Source organism: Rattus rattus, chromosome 8 (genome assembly GCF_011064425.1).
Source record: "Rattus rattus isolate New Zealand chromosome 8, Rrattus_CSIRO_v1, whole genome shotgun sequence".
Lineage (NCBI taxonomy): Eukaryota > Metazoa > Chordata > Mammalia > Rodentia > Muridae > Rattus > Rattus rattus.
Genome location: NC_046161.1, coordinates 70,076,025 through 70,100,226, shown reverse-complemented (window position 1 = coordinate 70,100,226; position 24,202 = coordinate 70,076,025). Strand labels below are relative to the sequence as shown.

The 24,202-nt window shown below is 38.2% G+C and overlaps 1 protein-coding gene across 2 annotated transcripts in view; it reads right to left on the bottom strand.

Moving 5' to 3' along the window:
* The window catches only part of Bmp5 (bone morphogenetic protein 5), a 126,358-nt gene that overhangs the window by 64,406 nt on the left and 37,750 nt on the right, over nucleotides 1–24,202 (bottom strand). For both annotated transcript variants that reach the window (XM_032910196.1, XM_032910197.1), the window contains exons 2-3: nucleotides 11,473–11,665; nucleotides 1,746–1,894 (exon numbers count right to left, since the gene is read on the bottom strand). In XM_032910196.1, the coding sequence (XP_032766087.1) occupies nucleotides 1,746–1,894; nucleotides 11,473–11,665 (342 nt within the window). The remainder of the gene's footprint in view (nucleotides 1–1,745; nucleotides 1,895–11,472; nucleotides 11,666–24,202) is intronic.

Here is a 24,202-nt window from a genome sequence, read left to right as displayed (position 1 = left end):
CTAAGATTGCGAGGATTATTGGAAACTCATTTAAACGCATTTTTCCCTTGGTTTACATTCGTGATGCTGAAACGTGATGATTTTCAACAGTAATTTCAAATCCTTAACTCCTTAACTAGGAAGCATCCTACAAAGCAACCTAATTGAATTGCCTTCAAAATTTTTAAATTCGGTATCACAAATGACAAATCTGTAGGAAAGTTTTTACTTGGGGGCAGGAGAGTCCAGGACTTTATCTAATAAATAGCACTTCCAATGAGAACTGTTTTGTTTTAGATCAGGATTTGGGGGCACATGAAACATCTGTTTGATGAGCCTTGTAACATATTTGATTTGTGACTGTCAACCTCATTCCATAGATAACAATGCTTGGAGTCACGACATTGTTTATGGTGTCACAGACAGGCTATGAAGCTGGTTATAGGAGAAACAGGATCATCAGGAAATCTTAGCACATGCAGCTGTTACTTGAGAGACCCCAGACAGACACTAACTGGGTTTAAGTGTGCAGTCCATCATGGCAAGAGACTACTACTACAGAACTAGGTGAGTCATGTTCTAGATGCAATGTCCTGTTCCTGATTCTGGCAGGCACTAAGGGCAGTGAGGCTTTAATGAAGCTATCATCTGCTCAGTAAGCACTTTGAACCTCATGCCCTCTGAACCTATGTGTAACCCTAGAAGGACGTAGGGCAGCAGATAATAGACATCTACATAGGGTAGTCTGAAATTCTTAAAAATTACAAAACAAGGTAACATACTATTGAATCATGATGCTTTACCGTCCTATCATGACAGATATAATTTTGAGCAGTCTAAAAGTATGGGTTTAAATCATAGTATATCGACTTTATATGATCAAGGGCTGACAAGGTTCTGAAAAAAATAGTGTCTAAGGCTTCCCTTCCCTTATTGGATTGTGCCAGTGTTTTTCTGTATAGTCTACAGAAGTCAGTCCATTTGTCTGAAAAGTCCATCCCTACAAGGTCTACCACCTTCCTTGTCTTTTAAAGTACAGCTCAGTTCCACTCACTGTATTCTTCCCCCACACCGTAGCAGACTCAGTAACATCACTTTGGGGCTCTCCCATGGCAAACTTCAGGATGCCACTTCTGCATTTGCTTACTGTCACTGTATCAAAGTACACAGCACATACTAGGTCCTTGGTGAACGCTTGTGTGCAGAAGAATTAGAATTTTGTCCAAGGTTCCTAATGTGACCCCTTCCACGGGTGGCGCTAGAGCAATTATCTTTGACCAAATATCACAGCATGTTAACAAGTCCCTGATATTACACTGTGTGACATCAGTATCCTCTCTCCTCCCTTGTATTATTTATTGCCAATTCTTCTATTTCCTGACCACATCCAATAAACGTTTTCTTTTTAGACATATGTTCAGATAAAAATATGTGTGTGTCCCCAAAAACCACAACCAAGCCAGGGTCCACAGCACTTGTCATGTTGTCATATTGCAGTAGTCTATGAGTTTCCACATGCGGCTTTAACACCCAGCTGAAAAATCTCCTGAGGGCAGAAGTGGTACCTGTGCTCTCCCATCCCTGCTCAAAGTCAGGCAGTTCATACATAGAAGATAAATACAACTCTGTGTATTGATTTATCGATATTTTGCATTATCCTGAGAAATGTGTTGCCTTGTTCTTAAGTAATAAAGCTTCTATCAAATAACACAAAAAGCCATGGGTCTAAGCAAAGCCCCATTAAAAACATTCAGGTCAGGACTTACCATCCCCCGTCTCTGCGCAGAGCTGTAAGCCCAAATTGTTCTGTGGATTAATCACCCAATGATTGCTGGTCACAGTGATATCAAAGACAAGCCAACCCACATCTAAAGCTTGTGCCTTCCTTGTATCTAGCAGAAAAAGATCTGCATCCCTAAGGAGAGAGGAATGAAAAATAAATTAAGGGTTTGAACGAAGGACATAACGTATCATAAGAAAGTGAATATATTTTCAAAAGCGCTTTAAAAGCAACAGGAGTTAATTAAGGAACAGAGAAACGGGTGGCTCCGACAACGAGCAGTAAGACGTCCACTGCTCACCTCCCGAGTCAAACCCGGGACTTAGTAAGACTCTCTGAAAGTCATTTCCATCTTTCTGTTTCTCATTGTCATTTCATGCTAACTTAATGGCCTTAATTTGGTCCCTGGTCATCAGGGCTCTCTCTCCAACAAACATCTGTAAGTATGCACCCCTTAGCGGAAAGAGAACAGGAAAAGAAAATGAATTGAGACAGAAATGGAAGTAGAGGCTCCAATTTGGATGCCCGCGGACTCTCGGAGGAGCGCAGGCAGGGGAGGTGTCGGCATCTGTTTTGGGATAATTGATCTGTACTTTATATTTTCAGTATAATAGTTTTGCGGATAGTGAGGTCCAGAAGGAGTCATTAAGTGTACCACTCCATGAAAAGGCAAATCTTGTAACTGGAGAGACACAACCCACAGTGACATGCGTGTCCTTCCCCTGTGAGTCTACGATCCCTTGGAACGATCATGGCAGTGAACAGGAATGCCTGTGCACTAGAACAATCCGAACAATGTCGTGATCATTAGCATTTGTGAATGCATGTCGACTCCTAATTAAGCTTATGAACATATGTTTGTCAAATTACAGAGAAGAGTTGAGTATGTTCTCCTACTACTGCAAGCTGAATGTTGCCTGGTCCTGGTATTTTATCTTTAAAGTATACCTTTACATTAATGAAAGTGGGGCTCAAATTAATTGTTGTAAAATGCTGAAACTCTGCCAACATAAAAAAAATCACTAGTATCATTTTTTAAATGAACTTTTCTACTGCTTTGAATGCTTTTATTAGAGAACATATTGTATGAAGAGAAAAGTAGAGCTATGCTGCAATGAAGTCCGTGTCTCTTCAAAGAAGTCTCAAAAATACAAAATCTTAAGTACATCACAGAGATGGATTTAGAATAATCGAAAATTGAAGTATTTCTAGCAAAAGTGAAAGTGAAACTCTAAATATTTTAGGCACTTCATAGTCATCTCGTTAATTTTACTTGGTTTATACCACTCACTGAGTGATCAGAGAAATTAAGGTAAGTGAATAGGACAATCAAACCATCTAGTTACCAAATATTGCACCTAAGAATTCAAAGTGCTTAGCAGAGAAAGGCTGCAGACATAATGAAGTCTGGTGCAGGATATAGTTTGACATTTACAGACTTATGATAAGCAGGAAATGCAAGGCAGGAGGATTCACATAGTACACAAGTTTTCAGGACCCATTTCATTCATTCACACTAACCATCATCAAATTTTTTCATCTCCTAACTTGGGAAGGCCACTAAATATATAGACTAAGTAAAATATAAAACAATTAGGATTCCTCGTAGTTTTCAGCTATGTGATAATCATCTCCGAGGTTGTAATCTTCTTAACTAACCACTCTACTCACTTCTGAAACACAAGTCGGAAAAGACTCAAAAGCTACACAGCTTTCAGGCTGCTTTTTGAAATATGATATAGTTTCCCAATCATTTCTTCAAAGCCCATGGCCCCAATCATTGAAGCACTTGAGAAACAGTCGATTACAAAGAGGTAGCTTTGGATGTACAGTGTATGTACGTGCACATGCTGATGTGCATATGTCCATGTAAGTGTACACGCATGCATTTGGAGGCTGAAACTTCATATCACGTACTTTCCTCAATCACTCTCTGTGTTGTTTTCTGAGATGGAATCTCTCCTGCTTCTGCCCCCAGCACTGAAATCGCTGCTGGGCATCACCTCACCCAGCTTCTTATTTTTATTTTTTTGGCATGGGTACGAAGGTCCCAACTCAAGTCTTCAGGCAAACACTTTACCAACAATGATGTCTCCCCAGAACCCACAATAGGGAAATTTTGATAGGTTACATCAACGAAGTTCTATAGGTAACCAATTAGATGTATATTTTCTATTATTTTAAAACTGTATTACATCATCTTTCCATAAATGAGAAAACATCTAAGGTCAAGTCACAAATCTTTCTAATGTGTCCATTGTATAGATTTAATGCATATGTTTAGGTGGGTAAATCATGCCACAGAACTTGTGCAAGCTTGAAACATATGCATTTCAGTGACAAACTGCAAGGGTAGTTTCAAAAGCCATCCCTTCTAGTTTACCTCTGAAGGGTTTGGGCAGTCAACTGACTTCGTAGGTATCAACATGCTTTCCTATTCTTGAACAAAACTATTTTATTCTGATCATGTCTTTTGTTTCTCCTTTTTCTGCTTATATAAAACCTTCCACATTATCTCAAGACAAAAAAAGGTTGCTTTAGGGTAATAACGTGTATTATCAATGAACACAGAGGCAGCCACCATGGGACTTCGTTCGTGCAACTCTATTCACAATTGTAACTTAAAATAAGCCCTCTCTAAGTTCACACAAAATTAGGTGTGAATTCCATGGATTACAAAATTTCTCTACATAGAACTTTTATCACTAACAATAGTTTTTAAAGGCCTTATCATTTCCCACGAACAGTATACGATAGACCTGTTACATCTGACTTTTTTCCTGGGGATCGAACTTAGGACCTCACGCCTGCTGGTCAAGAGCTCTGACTCTGAGCTAGTACTTCGACTGAAAGAGAAGAAATTCTTGCTGTTTTAAGGTACCCACACTTTGAGTAGTTTGCTATAGCAACTTCAAGGAGTCCACACACTCATTGAATTGGAAGACTTCCCACATGAAACAGAGAATTCACAAATATAAAGTACTAAGGGAAACAGGAAGAACGAAAGCATGTCTATAAGACCCTTGGACAGTGAGGCTATCAGTGGATGATAGGAAACATTAATGGAGTTTTAGAAATCCAATTGCAGTTGGCTGAGAAGTGAATGGGAAAGTGGCAGGATTAAAGAAGAAAAATGCCATGTAATTTTGGGGGCTACGGAACAACAGAATCAAGTAAGAGAGGTTCTCGGATAATGTATTTTCTTGCTTTCTTCTCAATGTGACTGACACACATTTTACGATGTTATTTTCCCACAACCTAAAGCAGGAGTGTAAGATCTTTGGATCCTCTGTGTCTTAGTTAGAGTTTCCATTGCAGTGATAAAACACTGTGGTCAAAAGAAACTTTCAGCATAAAGATTTCATATTCTAGCGAAAGAACTCTACCAGCTGGAGGACAAATACTCAAATGCATGACTCTAAGAGGGACATTTTACATTGAAACAGAGTAGCCAAGGAGAGTTTGCATCTGTACAAGGCACAGTCATCTCCACACCACCCAGGCTTTCTTGAGTTGAGACTCTTTCATCTTCTTTTATGACTATTTTTCTTTGAATAACTTATCAATTCTAGAAAAATAATAATTCACTTACATGACATCCATATCACAGTTTACGAGGGAAGGAAATTACTGAGTCAGGAACTCAAAATTGGTGAGATAATTAGTTACCAAACCAAAAAAAAAAATTCTCATCTGTCTCGTCACATAAATATTACCCACCGTGCTCCTGAGGAATTAATCTAGCACTGAGCTCATTAACTAAACATGTCACAGTAATAAATTACAGTTTCTGAACGTTGTCATAAAGTTAGCAGTTTGCCCGGTCTCCAGTGAATACATCTACAAGACACCCCAACACCTAAGGCTCAGGGAGCACAGCAGAAGAGAAGATACAAAGATCATAAGAGGTTCATGAAGTTTGTTTTGAGATGCTCTAATGCCAGAGGCTACATTCTTGAAATCGCACCAATTTGACTGCCTAAACATGAGCCAAGCAAGGATAATTCAAATGGATGAGCCAACAAGAATGGGAGAAGTCCCATAGCCCTACACAAAGAACAGGCAACTAAATAGGGGAAGAGTAAGAGAAATAATTTTTAAGGGGAAAAGTATCACAGCTGATTACCCAATATCAAATAGTCAGCCCTGAAAGCATATACACAAGTAACATTAGGCACACTGAGTAGGTTGTATGTAGGAATATATTTGCATGTGTGTGTATATATACATATGTATGTGTGTGTGCTCTATATATGCATTGTATATATAGTTATAGATATAGATATAGTAGGTTGTATTTAGGAATATATTATATATAATGATATGTACTATACATACATTTATATATAAATTTTTGTGTGTTTATATTTTCTATTATAATATATATAATATATTAAATACAACCTATATATACACATGTGATATATCTATATATATGCATATAACAACAATGAAAAATGCCATGGACTTGAAGCACAGCAGAAGGAGGATATGGGAGGGCTTGAAGGGAGGAAAGGGAATGGGAAATGATCTAATTAATATTATAATCTCAAAGACTAAAGAAACACATGGGGGGGAAGTAAAAGCTTAGACTGTGTGCTCTTTTTAGATGTTCTTAGATGGCCCTTACTATTTCATATGAAACAAGCATGAACTTCTAAAATTCTGAATGTCATGAGTATCAATATTCCAGAATGTCTGATTCTGTGGCATATTTTTAATATTGAGATTTTAAAAAATGAGCACTTGGGATGAGATCATTCTTTGTTGGTTAAAGGAGATGCCCTGAGTCTTTTAGAAGGTTTAGCAGAACCCACTAGACAAACTCAGCATAACCACACATTCAATGCTATAGTATCCACCCAGATCCCACACCATCCCCATCAACGCGACAACCAAAAATACATCCAGACATTGACAGATGTTCCCTAGGGAGCCATGTGGTCCCAGTTGAGAACCGCTGACAGAATAAAGCTTGATCCCTGTATACCAGGAAATGTAAGCTGTGCTTGACTGCTATCTTGCACTGGCAGAATCAACTCAGTCTCCTTCGAGAGTCCTTCTCTGCTCTGCTGTTCTCATGAGGCCAGGAAATCTTCCAGTGTAGAAACTGTCAACATACATTTATTTGGGAGAATGTCTACAGAAGAATCTCAAATCTTAAAACAGCAAAAACGGGGCGAGATGGTGTGAATGGAGCTGACTGTGGACTGAAATGATGACAGCCGAGCTAAATACACCAAGGAGCGAAGCCAGCTAATGACATCGGGCAGTCTAGCCTAAATGTTTGTGCAGCAGAGTACAGAATTTGTGCCTATAGAACATTAGACTCCCAAAAAAGGTCATTTGTGCGTTTATGTATGTATGCAATTTTTAATTCAAATGTATCACTTTAGTACAGCACCAGACTCATGTGTCTGTTAAATGCACTATCACTACCTCTGTTGCTGTTAATCATTTTGTTTGTATAATATGATTTAATTAATAACGTATTTGGGCCTTTGAACATTTTAATGTATAGTAGTTTAAAATTAAACTCCACCGTACCGGAAGTTCCTATCCACCCTGAAGAGTAAGCCCCGTAGCCCTTCCCCGAAGCCCGTCCCCCACCCACATGAAGAAGTCATTTCCCTTCATCCACATTTCCCCATCACTTAGTGCATGCTTACGTCATAGTTCTTAGCACATTGTATTATTGTTATTAAAGTCTGTGTGAGGCGAGCTGTCTCCATCCTATGTCCCCCAGGCTATGAGCTTTTGAGATCTTATTTACTCTGCCTTAGGTCCTCTGTGCTCGCTCAACAAAAGCGTGCGTGTGGCGCTCAGCTGCATGATCTGGAAAATTTAATAGTGTGGAAACCTCATTTCTCAATCATGTCAATATATGAGGTGTGACTGAAGAGCGGTGCGTTCTATATGAGATTCGGGGTTGTTGGTTTTATATAAAACGATTAAAATAAATGAAATGATAGAAAAATGTGTAACCTCTTTAGCAAGAAAAATAAAGACTTGGATGCCTATCAGAACACTTTAAATTGCACACATTTAAATGGGCATAAGCATAAATCAGGCATGTCAGAGACGGTAGGAATAAAATCTATCCTGGAAAGAGTTGGAGGTTATATACATGAAACGAGTGAGGATGTAGATGACATTATGACTCTGTCCACTTTTCAGTCTGATTGCTCAACACGGATAGAGGATTCACAGGCTAGCTGGCTCATAGATCCGCTGAGGTCTCGAACGTGAAACATATCAAACATCAGTCTAAGTGATAGCACAGTTTCTCCACGCACACATGTGGAGGCAGGACCATAGGTACAGTGAGCTCCCATAGGAGATAGTGCATATATGTTATTAAATGCGCTGAACCAAAAAGTCCAACCAATAAGAATCCCAACTGCTTCTGAAACACTACATTAAAATTTTACAATTCTGAGGCTGGAGAGATAGCTCAGTGGTTAAGAGCACTGGCTGCTCTTCCAGAGGTCCTGAGTTCAATTCCCAGCAACCACGTGGTGGCTCACAACCATCTGTAATGGGATCCGATGCCCTCTTCTGGTGTGTCTGAAGACAGTCACAGAGCACACTCATATACATAAAATAAATGAATATTACTTTTTTAAAAAATTTACAATTCTGGTGTAAATTTTTCTGAAAAACTTTGAGAGTGACATACATTTTGAAAATGTAAGAAATGACTATTTTCTTTTCCTACCTCTATTTTAGCTATTTAAGGGACAGCATGTATATATTATGCATATGTGCATATGTATGAGAAGCTACACACAGCAAATGATTTTGGAGATTTATTTAAATTTTAAAATTACTTTTTTGTATTGCAATTCTTTCTCTTTTAACTGTGATCATACACTGTGGAATGTGGTTTTTTACCTTGATTTCTGTCTCACAGAATTAAAGTCAAATTAGCATTAAAAATTTCAATAAAATAAATAAAGAGAAAATATTAGTTCTTAAATTTCATTGGGGAAAATTCCTTCCATAGCTTAAAAATATAAGAGAAACTTATTTTTAAATCCTAATATTTTGACATTCATCCTTATGGAGGAGTAGTTGGGAATTCTACGGAGCATATATACAGTATAAAGTTATTTCCTTCTATCCCTTTCTCTAGCCCTCTTTCTCTTTCTCTTCGTGTGTGTGTGTGTGTGTGTGTGTGTGTGTGTGTGTGTGTGTGTGTGCAAAAACATCATACGCACAAAGAATAATGGGCTTGTATTGGTCGAATTTCCATTACTACAATGAAATAGTTAAAATAATGAATATATAAATGGAAAAGAGATATTTGGATTTGTGGTTTTACCAATTCTAGTCCTGATCAAGTAGCCCAAAAAATGTCACTGGAGCCTTGTATGAAGGAACACATTGTGAAAGGGTTCTGTGGCTGAACAAAGTACCCACCAGTCATGAGGCAAAGCATGAACAAACACTGGGTAAAAGTCAAACTTTAGAGGCCACATCCACTCCACCCCCAGTAGACTAAGGATCTCTGACAAAGTTCCTATCACCTCTTAGAGGCCTGGAGCACCTGGGGAGCCTCAACTGTTCCCTTCTGAAGGTCACACCTTTAACATATGGGTCATTAAGAAGCATTTAACCTCAAAACTACAACAGGACCTGAATGAGGTATCTTTTTATTTTGGTCAATATAAAATTTTGTATTTAGATTCAATAAAAATATTCTAAATGAGGAAGACCAGATGTATCAAAGATTCCTCTGAAAATGACTTGAGATGGTAAATAACCAAGAACAACTTAATGTCCATCAAAATACACCAGACTCTCCATCATAAATAACAGTGATGTCAAAATATTAATCCAGATCAAACAACTTAGTAAACCAGGGATAAAAAGAAATGTTTATAATATCCTTCCTTCCACTGTAGAAAAAACTAGTTATACGTAAAATAAAATTATACTTGTAGAAATATTAAGTAATGTTCAAAATACTATTTTCAATGTCACGTAGCTTTGAAAAGTATACCATTATTTAATGTAGGCAAATTTTTTTAGGTCTAATTATATATGCAGGTCCTGCGCCTCCATTTTGTAAGTAGAACAACTAGCTAGACATTATGGGCCACCCTTGAAATTCCATCACTTGATAGGCAGAGACATAAGATCCGTAAATTCTAAACTAGCCCGGACTATATGCAAGACATTGTAGCTATAAGAGTGACAATGAAAATCAATGATGGGAAGCACCACTACAGTCAGACTTTTTAAAAATACAACTCACCTGTGACCAACAATTACTATTAAAAAAATAACACAGATCTTTCTGTCTTCTTATTAGTTGTCTTAAAATAGCAGTGCATATAGAGCAAAAATTTATTAAAATGATCCTCCTTAACTGGTGTTTCATGGGATATTAATAAGTGCTACACATCTAAAACCCAGTCAACAAGTAATTTTAAAGAAGGCCAGCTAAAACATTTTTTTTTTACCCTTGAGACCTTTTTAACCATATGAGTTTCTGTCTTGCATCATAAGCCTCCTACAGGTTGTCAAACAAAGGTATCTGACCTCAGTTTTTTATCTTCAGTGAGTATTGTGAGAGACTAAATAGAATGTTCTTTGGGAAACAATTACAATTAGATCAAGAAAAACCTAAACATTGGGGAACTATAAAGAGTTATCAAGGTAAAGAGTGACTAAACATGAAACCTTAAGAATTTACCAAGGTCCATAGAAGTTCACCATAAGAAAGTTTTGGTCCCATGAATAGAAGCTACTGGCAACAGAAGAGTGTCTGGCTATAACAAGTCAACTGTCCAACAAAGATAACTAATCACCACAAAGATGACCAACTGAAAGAATTCTGTGTTAGATTAAAGGTCAGGGGACATGTTTAAGGTCCCTCTATAGTTCATACTTGATTCATTTTGTATCCATCCATTATTGTAACATTTTCAGACTTCTAAGATTTCAATCTATCATCTGTTTTCACACCCTTCTCAAATATCTTTAGAATGGATGTGTACTGGTCGTCAGATTCTAAGTAGAACCATCTTCTTTCAAAATACACTTAACTAGTCGTATAACCACCCACACCTTATCTAGAAAACTGGTCCTTCTCTTGTTTACACAATACTATGCTATAAAAATCATTTTATATAAAATTTAGTGTAGGTATAGTAAAATGCAAACTTTCTGGATTGAAAGACAAATTCACAAAAATGAGACAAAAGACCAAGAAAGAACATAGAGAGAGACATGATGATGCCAATTCATACACGGATTGGTCAATAGTAGAAAATTCTGTAAAATGTAAGAGGAATACTTAATACTTATTGGCTTCTTTTCATTTTTAGACTTATATTCAAATTTTATTTGTGTGTGTGTGTGTGTGTGTGTGTGTGTGTGTGTGTGTGTGTGTGTGTGTGTATTTGTATGCACATGCATATCAGGTGCCAAAGGAGGTTGGTCAGAAGAGAGAGCCCATAGTTGAAGGTGGTTGTGTCCTGCCTGACATGGTTGCCAGGAGCCAAAGTATGGTCCTGTACAAGGCTGAGAGCTCTCAACTGCTGAACCATTTCAGCAGCCCCTTGTTCTTACTTTTCAATATTCTTTACCTGCCTCAGAATCTCCCTTCACCCAGGAAAAGATGTTATAAATTGTATAAGCTATCAACGGCTTTTTAACTAAAATTCAGTCCTTGTTAGGTTAAATAGTCAATATAAAGTTGATACCTATTTGTGTATTCCTTGATGATCTGATATATGCTAATCTTAATTGTTTCATTTTCAAACCGATGGTTGCTTTTGTCCTTATAAATCCGGAATTCAGCTGCCGTCACTGCTTCTCCATGTGGAATTTGGGTCAGATCAAACCGAAATTCTTTGTAATGCCTTCTCTGATGAGAAAAGTCTTTGTCTCTTTCAACTGAAAAGAAAAATTAAGGAATGAAGAAAAGGTTAGCTCTTTATGAAATACGGAAATTAATGTTAAATTCTCCTCCTCTAAAAGTGAAAACAAGTAGGATTGTATAAAACTGTGAAAACACTAAAACCACAGACTCATATGTGTTTCCAGTTAAAGGAAATTCCACAAACCAATAGCCTTTTGGTTCAAATGCAGTATAACCGTCTGGTTTTATACAAATTCCTGGATCTAAATGGGAAGACTATCCAAACATGTTTTTCAAAGTGAAGGTTGTAAAGTGATTTCCAATACGCATCAAGTACCAGAACATAGGCTTTATACAGAAGTAAAAAAGATGTTACAGAAGCCTCCAGAGTTTCAAGTGAAGTCAGAGGAAGGAGGAAGCCACAGAGCAAAGAGGGGAGGAGGGCTGGGGGTCTGTAACACAGGACACCGTGTGTCATTTCTGTAGGCGAATGAGTAAAGCAAGTTCTTTTCTGATTTAAGACAAATTTGCTCTTTGCTGATCCGTACAAAGCAGAATTTGCATCACCACGTGAAGCTTCGATTGTGCAATTCTGAGGTATACACTGTCTAATGTTTCAGTCAGGCTAAATACACGGCCTCTAATGGGGACCATTCCTTTAGAGCAAGTCACCTAAGATTCCTTTTTCCAGCTTATGAAGCATAGAATAAGCAATATCCGTACTTCAGTGGGACTACAGCTTTCTCCACCTGACTACAATGTATGCCACAAGAAAAATCACTTCTGAAGTGACTGCCCCAGATGAGAGCTATTTATTTATTTATTTATTCATTCATTCATTCATTTATTTATTTATTTATTTTATGAGAATGAAATAGCTTGCCTCTATTTCTAAGGCTCTGTCATGGATGATTGCCCTGGTGAAGTGTAACCTTGCTCTGGTGAAGCATAACATCTCCTAAGAGTGAAGTGAAAACCCAGTTCTGCCCTTCCAAATACCTTTCTACCAAATGAAATAAAAGGTATAGCCCTCCTGAGAATAGTAAAAAAAATTCTGAAGGATTTAGAACAATACATTTCAAATACACTGCAACATGATATGACTTAGTGAACTGTCTGACAGCTGCTTCCTAGTGGCAACCTCAGAGTTCCTAATGAGCTAGCTATATCAAGGACTCAGTTAGAGACATTCGCTGTTACTTAATGGCTTAGCTTCTCTGGTTTTTTTAATTTTCAAAATCTTGGTTATTTACTATGATATAGTACCATGAAAAAATTGCTATAATACACAATATCCAAGGCACTTTATAATTATCAACAGTAATTTAGACATTTTAAAATGACTTGTTTCATTCCTAAAATTTTATTGCAAAAAGGTTTAAACACACACACACACACACACACACACACACACACACACACAAGTGCTAGACTTAAAATTTTTAAAATTGGTTTAGGTTACAAAAAGCTCTTTGGATTAGTTGACATGATCCCTATACTATTGTAAATAGTCAAAACACGGGACTCTAAGCCAGAGAAAGGTTTACAACTGGTGGAGGAAATCATGACTGTTTAGTTACGACACTGAGGAATTGAGATATGGAGATATTTGTGCTCCAAAGTCAGAGTCACGACTAAAACACATAGCATCCCTTGCCCTCCTTATCCAAAAGAATCTCCTGTTTATTTTCCACCAAAGTAGGTGATTTAGGAAATGAGGGGGCCTCTGCCTGCTCGGGCACTATGATTAGCCTCTGAAAATAAGAGAGACTTAGAGCCATCCCTGTGCTCTGGAGCTCGCCAGAATGATTATTTGGGGCTGTGTGACTCACACCAGTGCTACTTAACATGATCTAATGAAGTTTGTTCTCTTAAAATATTATCCTTTTTTGCCAGTTTTATACATTATTATTATTATCATTATTATCATTATCATTATTATCTTTAATCTTTTTTTACATTCCAGTCTTTACCCCCTCCCATTCTGCCCCCCCCCAATAGTTCTTTATCCCATTCCTCCTCCCCCATCTCCAAGAGGCTATCCCCACGCCACCCAAACAAACACACACCCCTCCAAACCTCCCCACACCCTGGGGCCTCAAGTCTCTCAAGGGTTAGGTTCATCTTCTCTCACTGAAGTCAAACCAGGCAGTCCTCTACTGTCTATGTGTCAGGGAACTCAGACCAGCTAGTGTATACTGCCTAGTTGGTGACTCAGTGTCTGAGAGATCTCCGGGATTGAGGTTAGTTCATACTGCTGGTCTTCCTATGGGGTTGCCCTCCTCCTCAACTTCTTCCAGCCTTTCCCTAATTCAACTACAGGGGTCCCGACTTCAGTCCATTAGTTGGGCGTAAGTATCTGCATCTGTCTCAATCAGCTATTTGTTGGGCCTCTCTGATGGCAGCCATGCTAGGTACACCATAGAATCAGTAATAGTGTCAGGCCTTGGAGCCTCCCTTGGAGATGGGTCCCAATTTGGGCCTGTCACTGGACCTCTTTTCCCTCAGTTCCTTCTCCATTTTTGTCCCTGCAATTCTTTTAAACAGGAACAATTCTGGGTCAGAGTTTTTGACTGTGGGATGGCAACCCCATCCTCCACTTGTCTATTTCCTGTCTTTCTGCTGGAGGTGAGCTCTACAACTTCCCTCTCCCCACTGTTGGGCATTTCATCTGAGGTCCCTCCCTTTGAGTTCTGAGGGTCTCTCACCTCCCAAGTCTCTGGTACATTCTAGGGGGTGTCTCCACCTCCCACCTCCTGAAGTTGTGTATTTACATTCATACCACTGTCCCTCGGGGCTTCACTCCTGCTCTCTCCCCAGTACCTTGATCATGTTCCCCCTTTTTCCCTCCCCCTCCCCCTCCCTCTCCCCCCCAAGTCCCTCCCTCTCTCTGCCCTATGTTTTCTTCTCCCTCCCAATGGGATTGAAGCATCCTTACTTTGTAGGATGATATCACAGGTGATATCACAAGATAAAAGGAGGCCTGTCATTGGACGAGAAGGAAGGATGGGCGGGAGAAAAGTTTGAAGGAAGAGGAGGAGACTGGAACAGAGAAAGGGAGAGGGTGAGAAGCCATGACAGGTAATGTTAAGATTCTGCTCTGTGTATTTACAGGTTGTTATCAATGTTCCTAAGGAGCAGATGGTACCCGGCTTTGTATGTTTAAGTGGGCAATTATATCTTATCAATTGGATCAAAGATTATTGTGTTGTATGTTCTTTAATGTGTAGATTTAAGTAATGTAATGGAGTGTGTGGCTACTGGTCTGGGCCGCCGCGGAGTTGGGATGAGTTTCCGCCAAGATATCTAGCAGATATCTTGGGACACCGAGGTGCGGACCTAGCAGGGTAAAAGACAACTCTACTTTTTATTTTTATACTTTTACAACAACATTACTTGGGCTCTTCAGCTTGTTAACCTTTTTGGGTCCTGTGGATTACATCCTGGGTAAGCTGTACTTTTTTGTCTGTACCACTTATTAGTGAGGGTATCCATGCATATCCTTTTGGATCTGAGATACCTCACTCAGGATAATATTTTCTAGTTCCATCCATTTGCCTAAAAACTCATGATGTCCTCATTCTTAATAGCTGAGTAGTATTCCACTGTGTAAATGAACCACATTTTCTGTATCCATTCTTCCTTTGTGGGACATCTGGGCTGTTTCCAGCTTCTGGCTATCACAGATAAGGCTGCTATGAACACAGTGGAGCACGTGCCCCTGTGGCATGGTGGGACATCTTTTGGGTTTATGCCCAAGAGTGGTATAGCTGGGTCTTCAGATAGATCTATTTCCAGTTTTCTGAGGAACCTCCAGATTAATTTCCAGAGTGGTTGTACCAGTTTGCAATCCCATCAACAATGGAGGAGTGTTCCTCTTTCTCCACATTCTCAACAACATGTGCTGTCACCTCACTTTTTGATCTTAGCCATTCTGATTGGTGAAAGGTGGAGTCTCAGAGTTGTTTGATTTGCATTTCCCTGATCACTAAGGACTTTGAACATTTCTTTAGTGCTTCTCAGTCATTCAAGATACCTCTTTGTGAATTCTCTGTTTAGTTCTATACCCCATTTGCTGATTGGGTTGTTTGGGGTTTTGGGCTTTGTTGGTGGTGGGGTTTTTTGTTTGTTTGTTTTGTTTTGTTTTGTTTGTTTTGGAGGTTAGCTTCTTGAGTTCTTTATATAATTAGGATATTAGCTCTCTACCAGGATTAGTGAAGTTTTTTTCCCAATCGGTAGGTTGTTGGTTTGTCCTATTCAAAGTGTCCTTGGCCTTACAGAAGCTTTTCAGTTTCATGAGGATTTGGAATAAAATCCAGAATTAACAACTCTAAAAAAATTGTAAAATGAAGATTTGTTTTAGCCTTATTTGGTGACTAAACTGGAAATCAAGTGATGTAAAATGACATAAAGTCTCTACCTGTCCCAGTTCATCTAGATTTTTATTGTTTTTCTATAGTAAGTTTATGTATTTACCTAAGTAACCCCCTCCTAGACTCTATATAATTAGTTCTATTTATGATAAATACCCACAGGACATTCACAAATATTTTTATTCCATTCTTCAAGGAGGCCGTATTCAGTGTTAACCATAATCAAATATACTTATTGAAATTTATGTCAAAACTCATACCATAATCCTAGATATGAGAGCTGATATGTGACCTTCATAGATTCCAATCTACAGTATGCATTTCCAAACTGCAGATAATTTGTACTCATGTTTAAGCATCTATTGTTCTGTAGTCTAGTCTGTTTAGCCCTCAAAAAGATAAACTTTCAGAGTTGAATAAAATCTGTATTAAGTATACCACACAGAGTCAAGTTGCATTGTAAATGTTCCTAGATTCTCTGATCAGAATAGCAATAGAAATTCCAGGAGACATCGAAGCTAGTGATAGAAGACCTATTTATATGGCCTTCAACTCGAAATGATGCCCATTAAAAATCCAACATGGTGATTCGGGTTCCTGCAAAAAGTAATTCTAGAAAGGTGGCAAATATTAATATCTCTAAATTGTACATAAGAAATTAGATAATGACAACTAGGTAGTATCAAGCTTCTGTCTTCCAAACATCACTCTTCATCTTTCAGAAATCCAAGTAAAGACATCCAACACTACACTTGTGCTGGATATTCATTTTGTTGGATAATTATATTTTGAGTTGTAACTGCTTTCAATTTTAAAATAATGTGTAACTCTTTAGCTGGATTGCTCTGTATCTCTAATTTTTTCATGAGATCCCTTTGAACAATCAAAATTCCCAAAGTAGTTTTTTAACAGAAGTATATATACAATTAATATTCTCAGATGCAAGCTTCTTAAAGGCAAAGTCTTACCTCTTCATGTTGTAACAATTTAGTAAATACTAAGCATTTGAATGGGTCACAACACATTATATGTTAAATGGCTTAGAAAACTTGAAAGGAAAAGTAAGCAAGAGCAAAAATCAGAAATAACTCTTCTGTTGTTAGCTTTTATATTTGTATTATACAAAATCTTTTCTTTCATTTGCTTCTTCCTGTACGTGTTGAATCAACTAAATGCAAGGTGTTTCCTTAACCCTTCATCCTATCATATTTAATAAAATCTGTTTCACTAAAATAGAAAGGTCAAATCACTACAAAATCCATAATCCTATTTTGCTGAGGGAAGGGAGTTCTTTCATCTAAATAATCCCCTCCAAAGCTCAGGAAATATTAAAGAAGGTGTGGAAGGAATGTAAGATCACAGCAAAGATAGATGGGGAGGGGAAGGTAAAAGGAAAGGAGAGGGCTGGGGACACTGACTTCTGCTGTGTGCTTCTGTTGGTGGTGAGTGTTAGCAGAAGCAGAGGCAACGGACTAAGGAAGAACACACTTTCAAGGAGACATCAAGCAGGAGCTTGGAGGACGTTTGGGATCTCAAAGGTCCAGTTCATAAAATATTGGAACTTTGATAGGTCATCTGCATAGATGTCTGAGCATATGTTGCATATTGACGCCTTGGCTAGGGTTCCACACTACTTCTCTCCCAATAAGAATCTGCCATAGGCCAGTTTTCAACGCTGTGCCTTTCTGTACCTCATCCTCTTCCCCCACACTTCTGTCTCAATTCTAAATTCCTGGACTTTACTGCATTACAGTAACCACGTTAAGGAACATAGACATTTTCCTAGCACCTCCAGGACACCAGTGAATTGCAACAATTCAGTCACTATGTGCTTTGTCTTCTTCAAGTTAATGCAGAATAAAGCTGAGGGTGCTGTGAGGATGTTTCGTTCTTGAACACACAGAAGCTGTGCTTACTTGCCTTATGATCCACACAAAACTGGGTACGTTGACACCCTGTTATGGAACCTGGAGGGTTCATGGCACCCTACCACTCTGCAATTTGTCCAGCAACTGATGGTTAATGACAAGAGAAACATTTCCTTCCCTGGAGAGAAACCCACGATTCTGTAAACAAGCTCTTACCTATAAGCTCCTTGCTCCTATAAGCAATCTCGATATCTGATGAAACTTGTTCAGTCATTAGGAATGTGGGAGAAAGAAAAAGACATGCATGAAAGAAGGCTGGAAAGATGACTGAGGGGTTTAGCGTGTTTAGGGGTTTTGTGGAGTTTGGTTCCTATAACCATATTGGGTAGCTCACAATTGTCTGTAACTTCAGCTACAGGGCATCAAGCAACCTCTTCTGGCCTCGGCAGACATTAATTCCATGCACAAACTCTCACACAGACAGAGACAGAGACAGAGACAGAGACACAGACACACACACACACACACACACACACACACACACACACGGGCGCGTGCATGCGCGCAAAAAAAATATATACATAAAAATATATTATAAATATAAGTATAGATGTAATATATGTGCTTTGTAATACATGTAAGTGTCAAAATAAAATCAAGCTTTAATTAAAAGACATGAGTAGATAGAGAGACATGAATGTCAGGAGGTTTATGAAGATCAGTTAGAGTTAGAGGAGCACCCAGGAGAAAACTGAGGTAAATATGACTGATCATATATGTCATGTACATTTACTACAATGCTGAAACCCATTATTATGTATAATTAATATATGATAATGAAAGCATCAAATCATAAAACAAAACCACCAACATCAATGGATTTAGCTCATTGAAGCCAAACTCAGATTTGTCAATATGAATTTGAGAACACATAATAACACTATGCCCTAGAGAAAACAATTCCATTCCCCAAACTTATACATATTATTTCTTTTGTATGAAGCAAAATTGAAACTATTAGGAAAAATATAACTACATCTGAAGCCCATTGTATCAGTGTATTGAACTATAACTCCACTTAAAACCCACTGTATCAGTCAGCTCTCCTATATCATTTTATTTGAAAAGAGCATTGCAGCCTTTGTAAATGTTTGTGTCTGATGACGTATGTCAAAACTCAGCAAAGAGCATTTGGCTAACAATCACATATGGACTCTACTTTGTGACACATTCTTCTCTTGTTACCTTACCACTCAAGTCACAGGAATGTTTCAAATTGAAAAAAGGCTCTCGTGTGGTGTATGACAGAGAGGTCACCCTATGTGTTCCTATGTAGGCAATTGCACATGGTAACATAAGGAATTACCAATAAATTCATCAACATAGAATTGTTTATTTGAGCTCATGATTGTCAATGGATCTTTTAAAAAATCCAATGATTCATTTTACTGAGCACGCGCGCACATGCGCTTCTAGCTTTATATGTGCTCCAAACACTTTTATCTACATGAAACTCCAGACCAAATATGAAGCTGCTTCTTATGCTATTTAATCACTTCTCATTATATCTGGTTTTAAAGTCAAACATTTAAATGTGATGATATAAAAGTCTATAGGAGGGGGCTGGAGAGATGGCTCAGCGGTTAAGAGCACTGACTGCTTGCTCTCTCAGACGTCCTGAGTTCAATTCCCAGCAACCACATGGTGGCTCACAGCCATCTGTAATGGGATCTGATTCCCTCTTCTGGTGTGTCTGAGGACAGCAACAGTGTACTCACATACATAAAGTAAATAAATAAAATCTTTTTTTTTTTAAAAAGTGTATAGGAGATAAAATACAAATCAATAGATTCATACTCCATGATAAAATGAGCTTATAGTACAAGAAGATTTTTTAATTATTTTTTATTTATTTATTATTTATTTATGTGTATGAACGTTTTGTGTGCATGTGTTCATATGTATCATGCACATGCCTGGTGTCAGCAGAGGACAAAAGAAGGGCCTGAATCTCCTAGAACTAAAGTTATGGGTGATTGTGAGCCATCATGTGTGAGGGAACCAAACCCAGTCTTGTAAGAGCAATTAGTCCTCTTAATTACTGAGCCATCTCTACAAATCTCACCACTGCTACCACTCCTTTGAGTCCGGGCTCACTGTGTAGACCAGGTTGGCCTCAGCTCATGGAGCTCTGCTTGACTTCTGCCGCTCCATTGCCAGGATTAAGCTTCAGACCATACTATAGCTTAAAATTGTAAATTGTCAGGATTCTGAAATAAATATGAAGCTGCCTCTCCTCAAGATACACATGCCAAAGACATTTACTGTTGCCTAATGATTTCAACACTGATGGACTCTGGAAAAAAACTGAGCCCTGGTCTAAATATTTTTATGTCTGTGATAACGATGACTGAAGTTGATTGACAAGAGATAACAGTTTATTAATAATTTTTCTACAGTTTTAGAAAATACACTCTTGGGCAGTCTGCCTTAATCTCATGCTCATGAGCTACACCTGAGAAGACAGAAATATCGTGAGTAGCTGCAAGACCCAGACAACACTCTCCAAGAGGGCGGCCAGATGTTGAAAGTATGGAAGAGAAAATGAAAAGCTGCCGCGTGAATGCTAACCTTCATGACTTTACAAGAATCCCTTTCTTGGTCCACTAAGAAGCATAAAATGGGCCCTATAAAGACCTGTTTGTTGGTAAATGAATGGACAATGATTCCAGAGGTGAGGCAAACCCCAGAGGACAGAGCCCTTGGAGCTCTTAGCACCACTGGGCTATGTGGTTGCAAGCATTAGTTGTCTCCTTAAATGCTGCAAAGCACACTAACAGTTGGCACTCATATTCCCTGATGCTTGCAATCCTAGATGCTCATGCCTCCATGTACTCTTGGGCTTTCCTACCCACACCCAAGTTCCCATATTACAATTCAGAGGCTTATTTAAGAATGAATGCCTTGACCACAAGCCTTGGCTCATTCCGTGACTAGCTTGTAATTTATATAACCCATCCAACTTCCTCTGAGTCCAGGGCAAAGCTCCCACCTCTGGCTGTCTACCAGAATTCCAGTCTCTCTACAGGAGCTCTCACCTTCTCCTTCCTGACCTTCGCTCATAGCCTTCGGCTTTTTATTGTCAGGTGATACCTGTACACAGTGCACAAGAGATAACCCCTGCAAATTTAGATAAATGTAATTTTGAAAAGTAAAACTCAATTAATGATCCAATACTTACATAATATTTTGTTTTAAAACTGTTAACAATTTATTGACATGAGTGATTAATCTTAAGGAAGGAAAGTGTTGACAGAATACTGTGACGATAGGCTATAAACATCTATTATTGCCTCAATAATTAATCATAAACAATGAAAGCAACAAACAAACTGATGACTGGTTTAGTAAAATTAATGTTTCAAATTTTGCTTCCCCCTTACATGAAACAACAAAGCAGCATCTTCATTTTCTTCCTGTAATTTAGGTTAATTATGAACTTCCTCAACACTAAATGTTAGCCAATCACAGAGCAAAGAATAGTCTCTAGGTCTTATAAGTCTTTGTTTGATATTCTTTGCACTGAAGCTCCTAAAGTTGTTGTGTTACTGTTTGCTTAGTTTTTGAGTTTCTGACATGACTGGCCTGAAATTTGTAATCTTCCTACCCAAAGGATTATACAGGTAAGCCGCACCATCCTGTCCATACAGTTTCATCTAATTATGATGACTAATTCTGACTCAGCGTAAAATTTTCCAAGACTAACATGTCTACATGCTCGTGTCTTCATTTTTATCATGCTCCTCCTTCTATGCATTCAGCCTTTTCCTCCTCTTTTTATCAATGCCCAGGACACAGCAAAGCCCTGGAAGCACTTTTATGTGAACAAAGTTGGATTTACTGACTTTTTTCAATATATGTAGTAGGCAAATGATACAGGAACAGGAATATTAGAAAAGTCCCATGGCCGTATGACAGATGATTTGGGACAAGACTCCAGGAGGTTGTTTGTTTTGTTTTGTTACCCTGTCTGGGCAATGTAACCCATGCTGACCTCTAGTTCATGATGACCCTGGCTTAGCCTCCTGAGGGCTGACACTACACATGGAAGCCCCTTTGCTCAACTCAATTATTTCTTCCTTTCTAGAATAACAAGCAACTTTACCATTTGACATAGTAATTAGGGAGACACAATAGAGCTACAGCTGGTAAGGAAACAGTACCTAGTATTGCAATCTACAATGGGATATGATGCACAGTCATTCTGAGATGTGATCAAACTTCTTATCCTTCATCTGTGCTGATATAAGTATGAAGTGGTCTTGTTCTTGTCATCCTCCCTCATTGTCACCGAGGACTTTTGTCCATTGCTGCTGTCCCGTGGTTCTGTTTCCACTCACCTGAACTATGCCAGCACCACACAGCAACTGCCATCCGAGCTCACAGATCCAGGCTAAGTCCTGACTTATGCCACTTGGTCCTCTTTCTCACTCCCTCATTCATCCTGCTTTTCCTAAAACAGCTACTGTATGCAATGTGTGTATCCAATTAGAGCATAATCACTCCTGACATATTCTAAAACAAACCGTAATGGTCAAGGAGACAGAAGAAATCAGAAAAGACCCCAGGACGATCAAGAAGAATGGTCTTTTTCAAAGTATTGTTATAAAAATAACATGCCATTTTTTTTCATACAAAGTAGGGGGAAATGGAAGGGAAGAAAGGAGAAGAAAGAAGGGAGGAGGAGGGGAGGGAAGGGCAGAGGAAGAGAAGGATGGAGGGAAAGTTCTCACAAAAGAATCTTTCCTCCTGCATTATTATTATGTTGCCTTATATCTATCACATGCTTAAGAGATTTATCTCTGTTTTCTATATTTCTGCTTTCTTGATATGTTTCTTGATTTACACCAACATTAAATGGTCAATTAAAGTTAAGTATCCAAATACTGTTATAGTTAAGTATCCAAATTTTGTTAACTAAGAAAAAAATAACAATGTGACTGTAGTCTAGTGTATGAAAACTGTTTTCTTCTTAAGTTGTGAACATTTTATAAAAATAACTATTAATTAGAGATTAAAGACAAATATTCATATTTCTGAATTAAATCCTTATATCAATACTAATATGAAAATTAATATAAAATAATACAAAATATTTGATTAGCAAATTTTATATAATAAAATGGTTTCATAATAATCAATAACCATATTTACTCCAAGTAAGGGACTGTGGTATCAATATGCAAAATATATTTGAGAACAGCACGAAGGAACAGCTTTCTTATAGGCACCTTTTAGCAAATGTTTAGAGTTTAATTCGTATAGTATCTCTGATGGAAAAACTGGATCCTCTGATAAATTGCCTGTCCCTTGAGGTCACCAATGATTCCACTGAATTCCACAGAATGACCTTGAGAAGTCTTAAAATAGAACATTCCATTTTTAACCAACTGAAAATGATATGGCTTATAGTAAGGTCATGCAGAACAAAAAAAAAGTTGTTTTACATCTTGAAAATTATAAGATAGCAGTTTATCCATAGTGAATATTTGCGATGATCTGACAAACACAGATAAAAGTTTGGTGCGTTTTCTTCTAAAATCACTCTGTGGCTTCTCTAATAAGCTGACGTTGTAAAGGCAGAACAGGGGCATCATATGGGTGAGTGACAGAGAAGCCCCTGACTCAGTACTCATGTTTAGTTACATGAGTTACAAGACCTAGTAGCTATTGTGCTACTGTGAAAAACTAGACGTAAAATTCCATTCTCCCAGACAGTTCTTTCTCAAACCCAAACTCCTCCACTCTTACTTCCTTCGGTTACAATCGAGAGGTGTGGGCTATCACACGTGGTATGCAAGTGGAGTCACACACTGCAACTCTGTCAGTGGCTAGGGTTTGTGCACTTTATTTCCAGACTTTCCATACCACATATGCAGTACTTATTTAGGGGGAAAAAAATAGGAACTTCTACTCATAGCCTATGAAAGAATCCTTGAAAAAATAAATAGTTCACGATTCTGTTAAATGTGTTCAGAATCTCTATAGGGGATAAAGGAAGTGAGTGTAAGGCAGAGTTTCTATAGCTAAAGGGTATATTATTTTTAGATAAGCAAACAAATGAATGCCATTCTCAAATTCGCTACTTCAACTGTTAAATCTGTCTGATAACACTCGTGGAGTTTATTCAAGCTCAACTTACAATTCAGGCTGGTATTTCTTTAAAGTGTACTCTGCGTTTTCAGTATAGTCGGGCACAGAGAAATGTGACTAATCTCGCTGACATCTAAAGTTCACAGTGTGACATCCCTGTGCGGGGAGAGGTATTCTA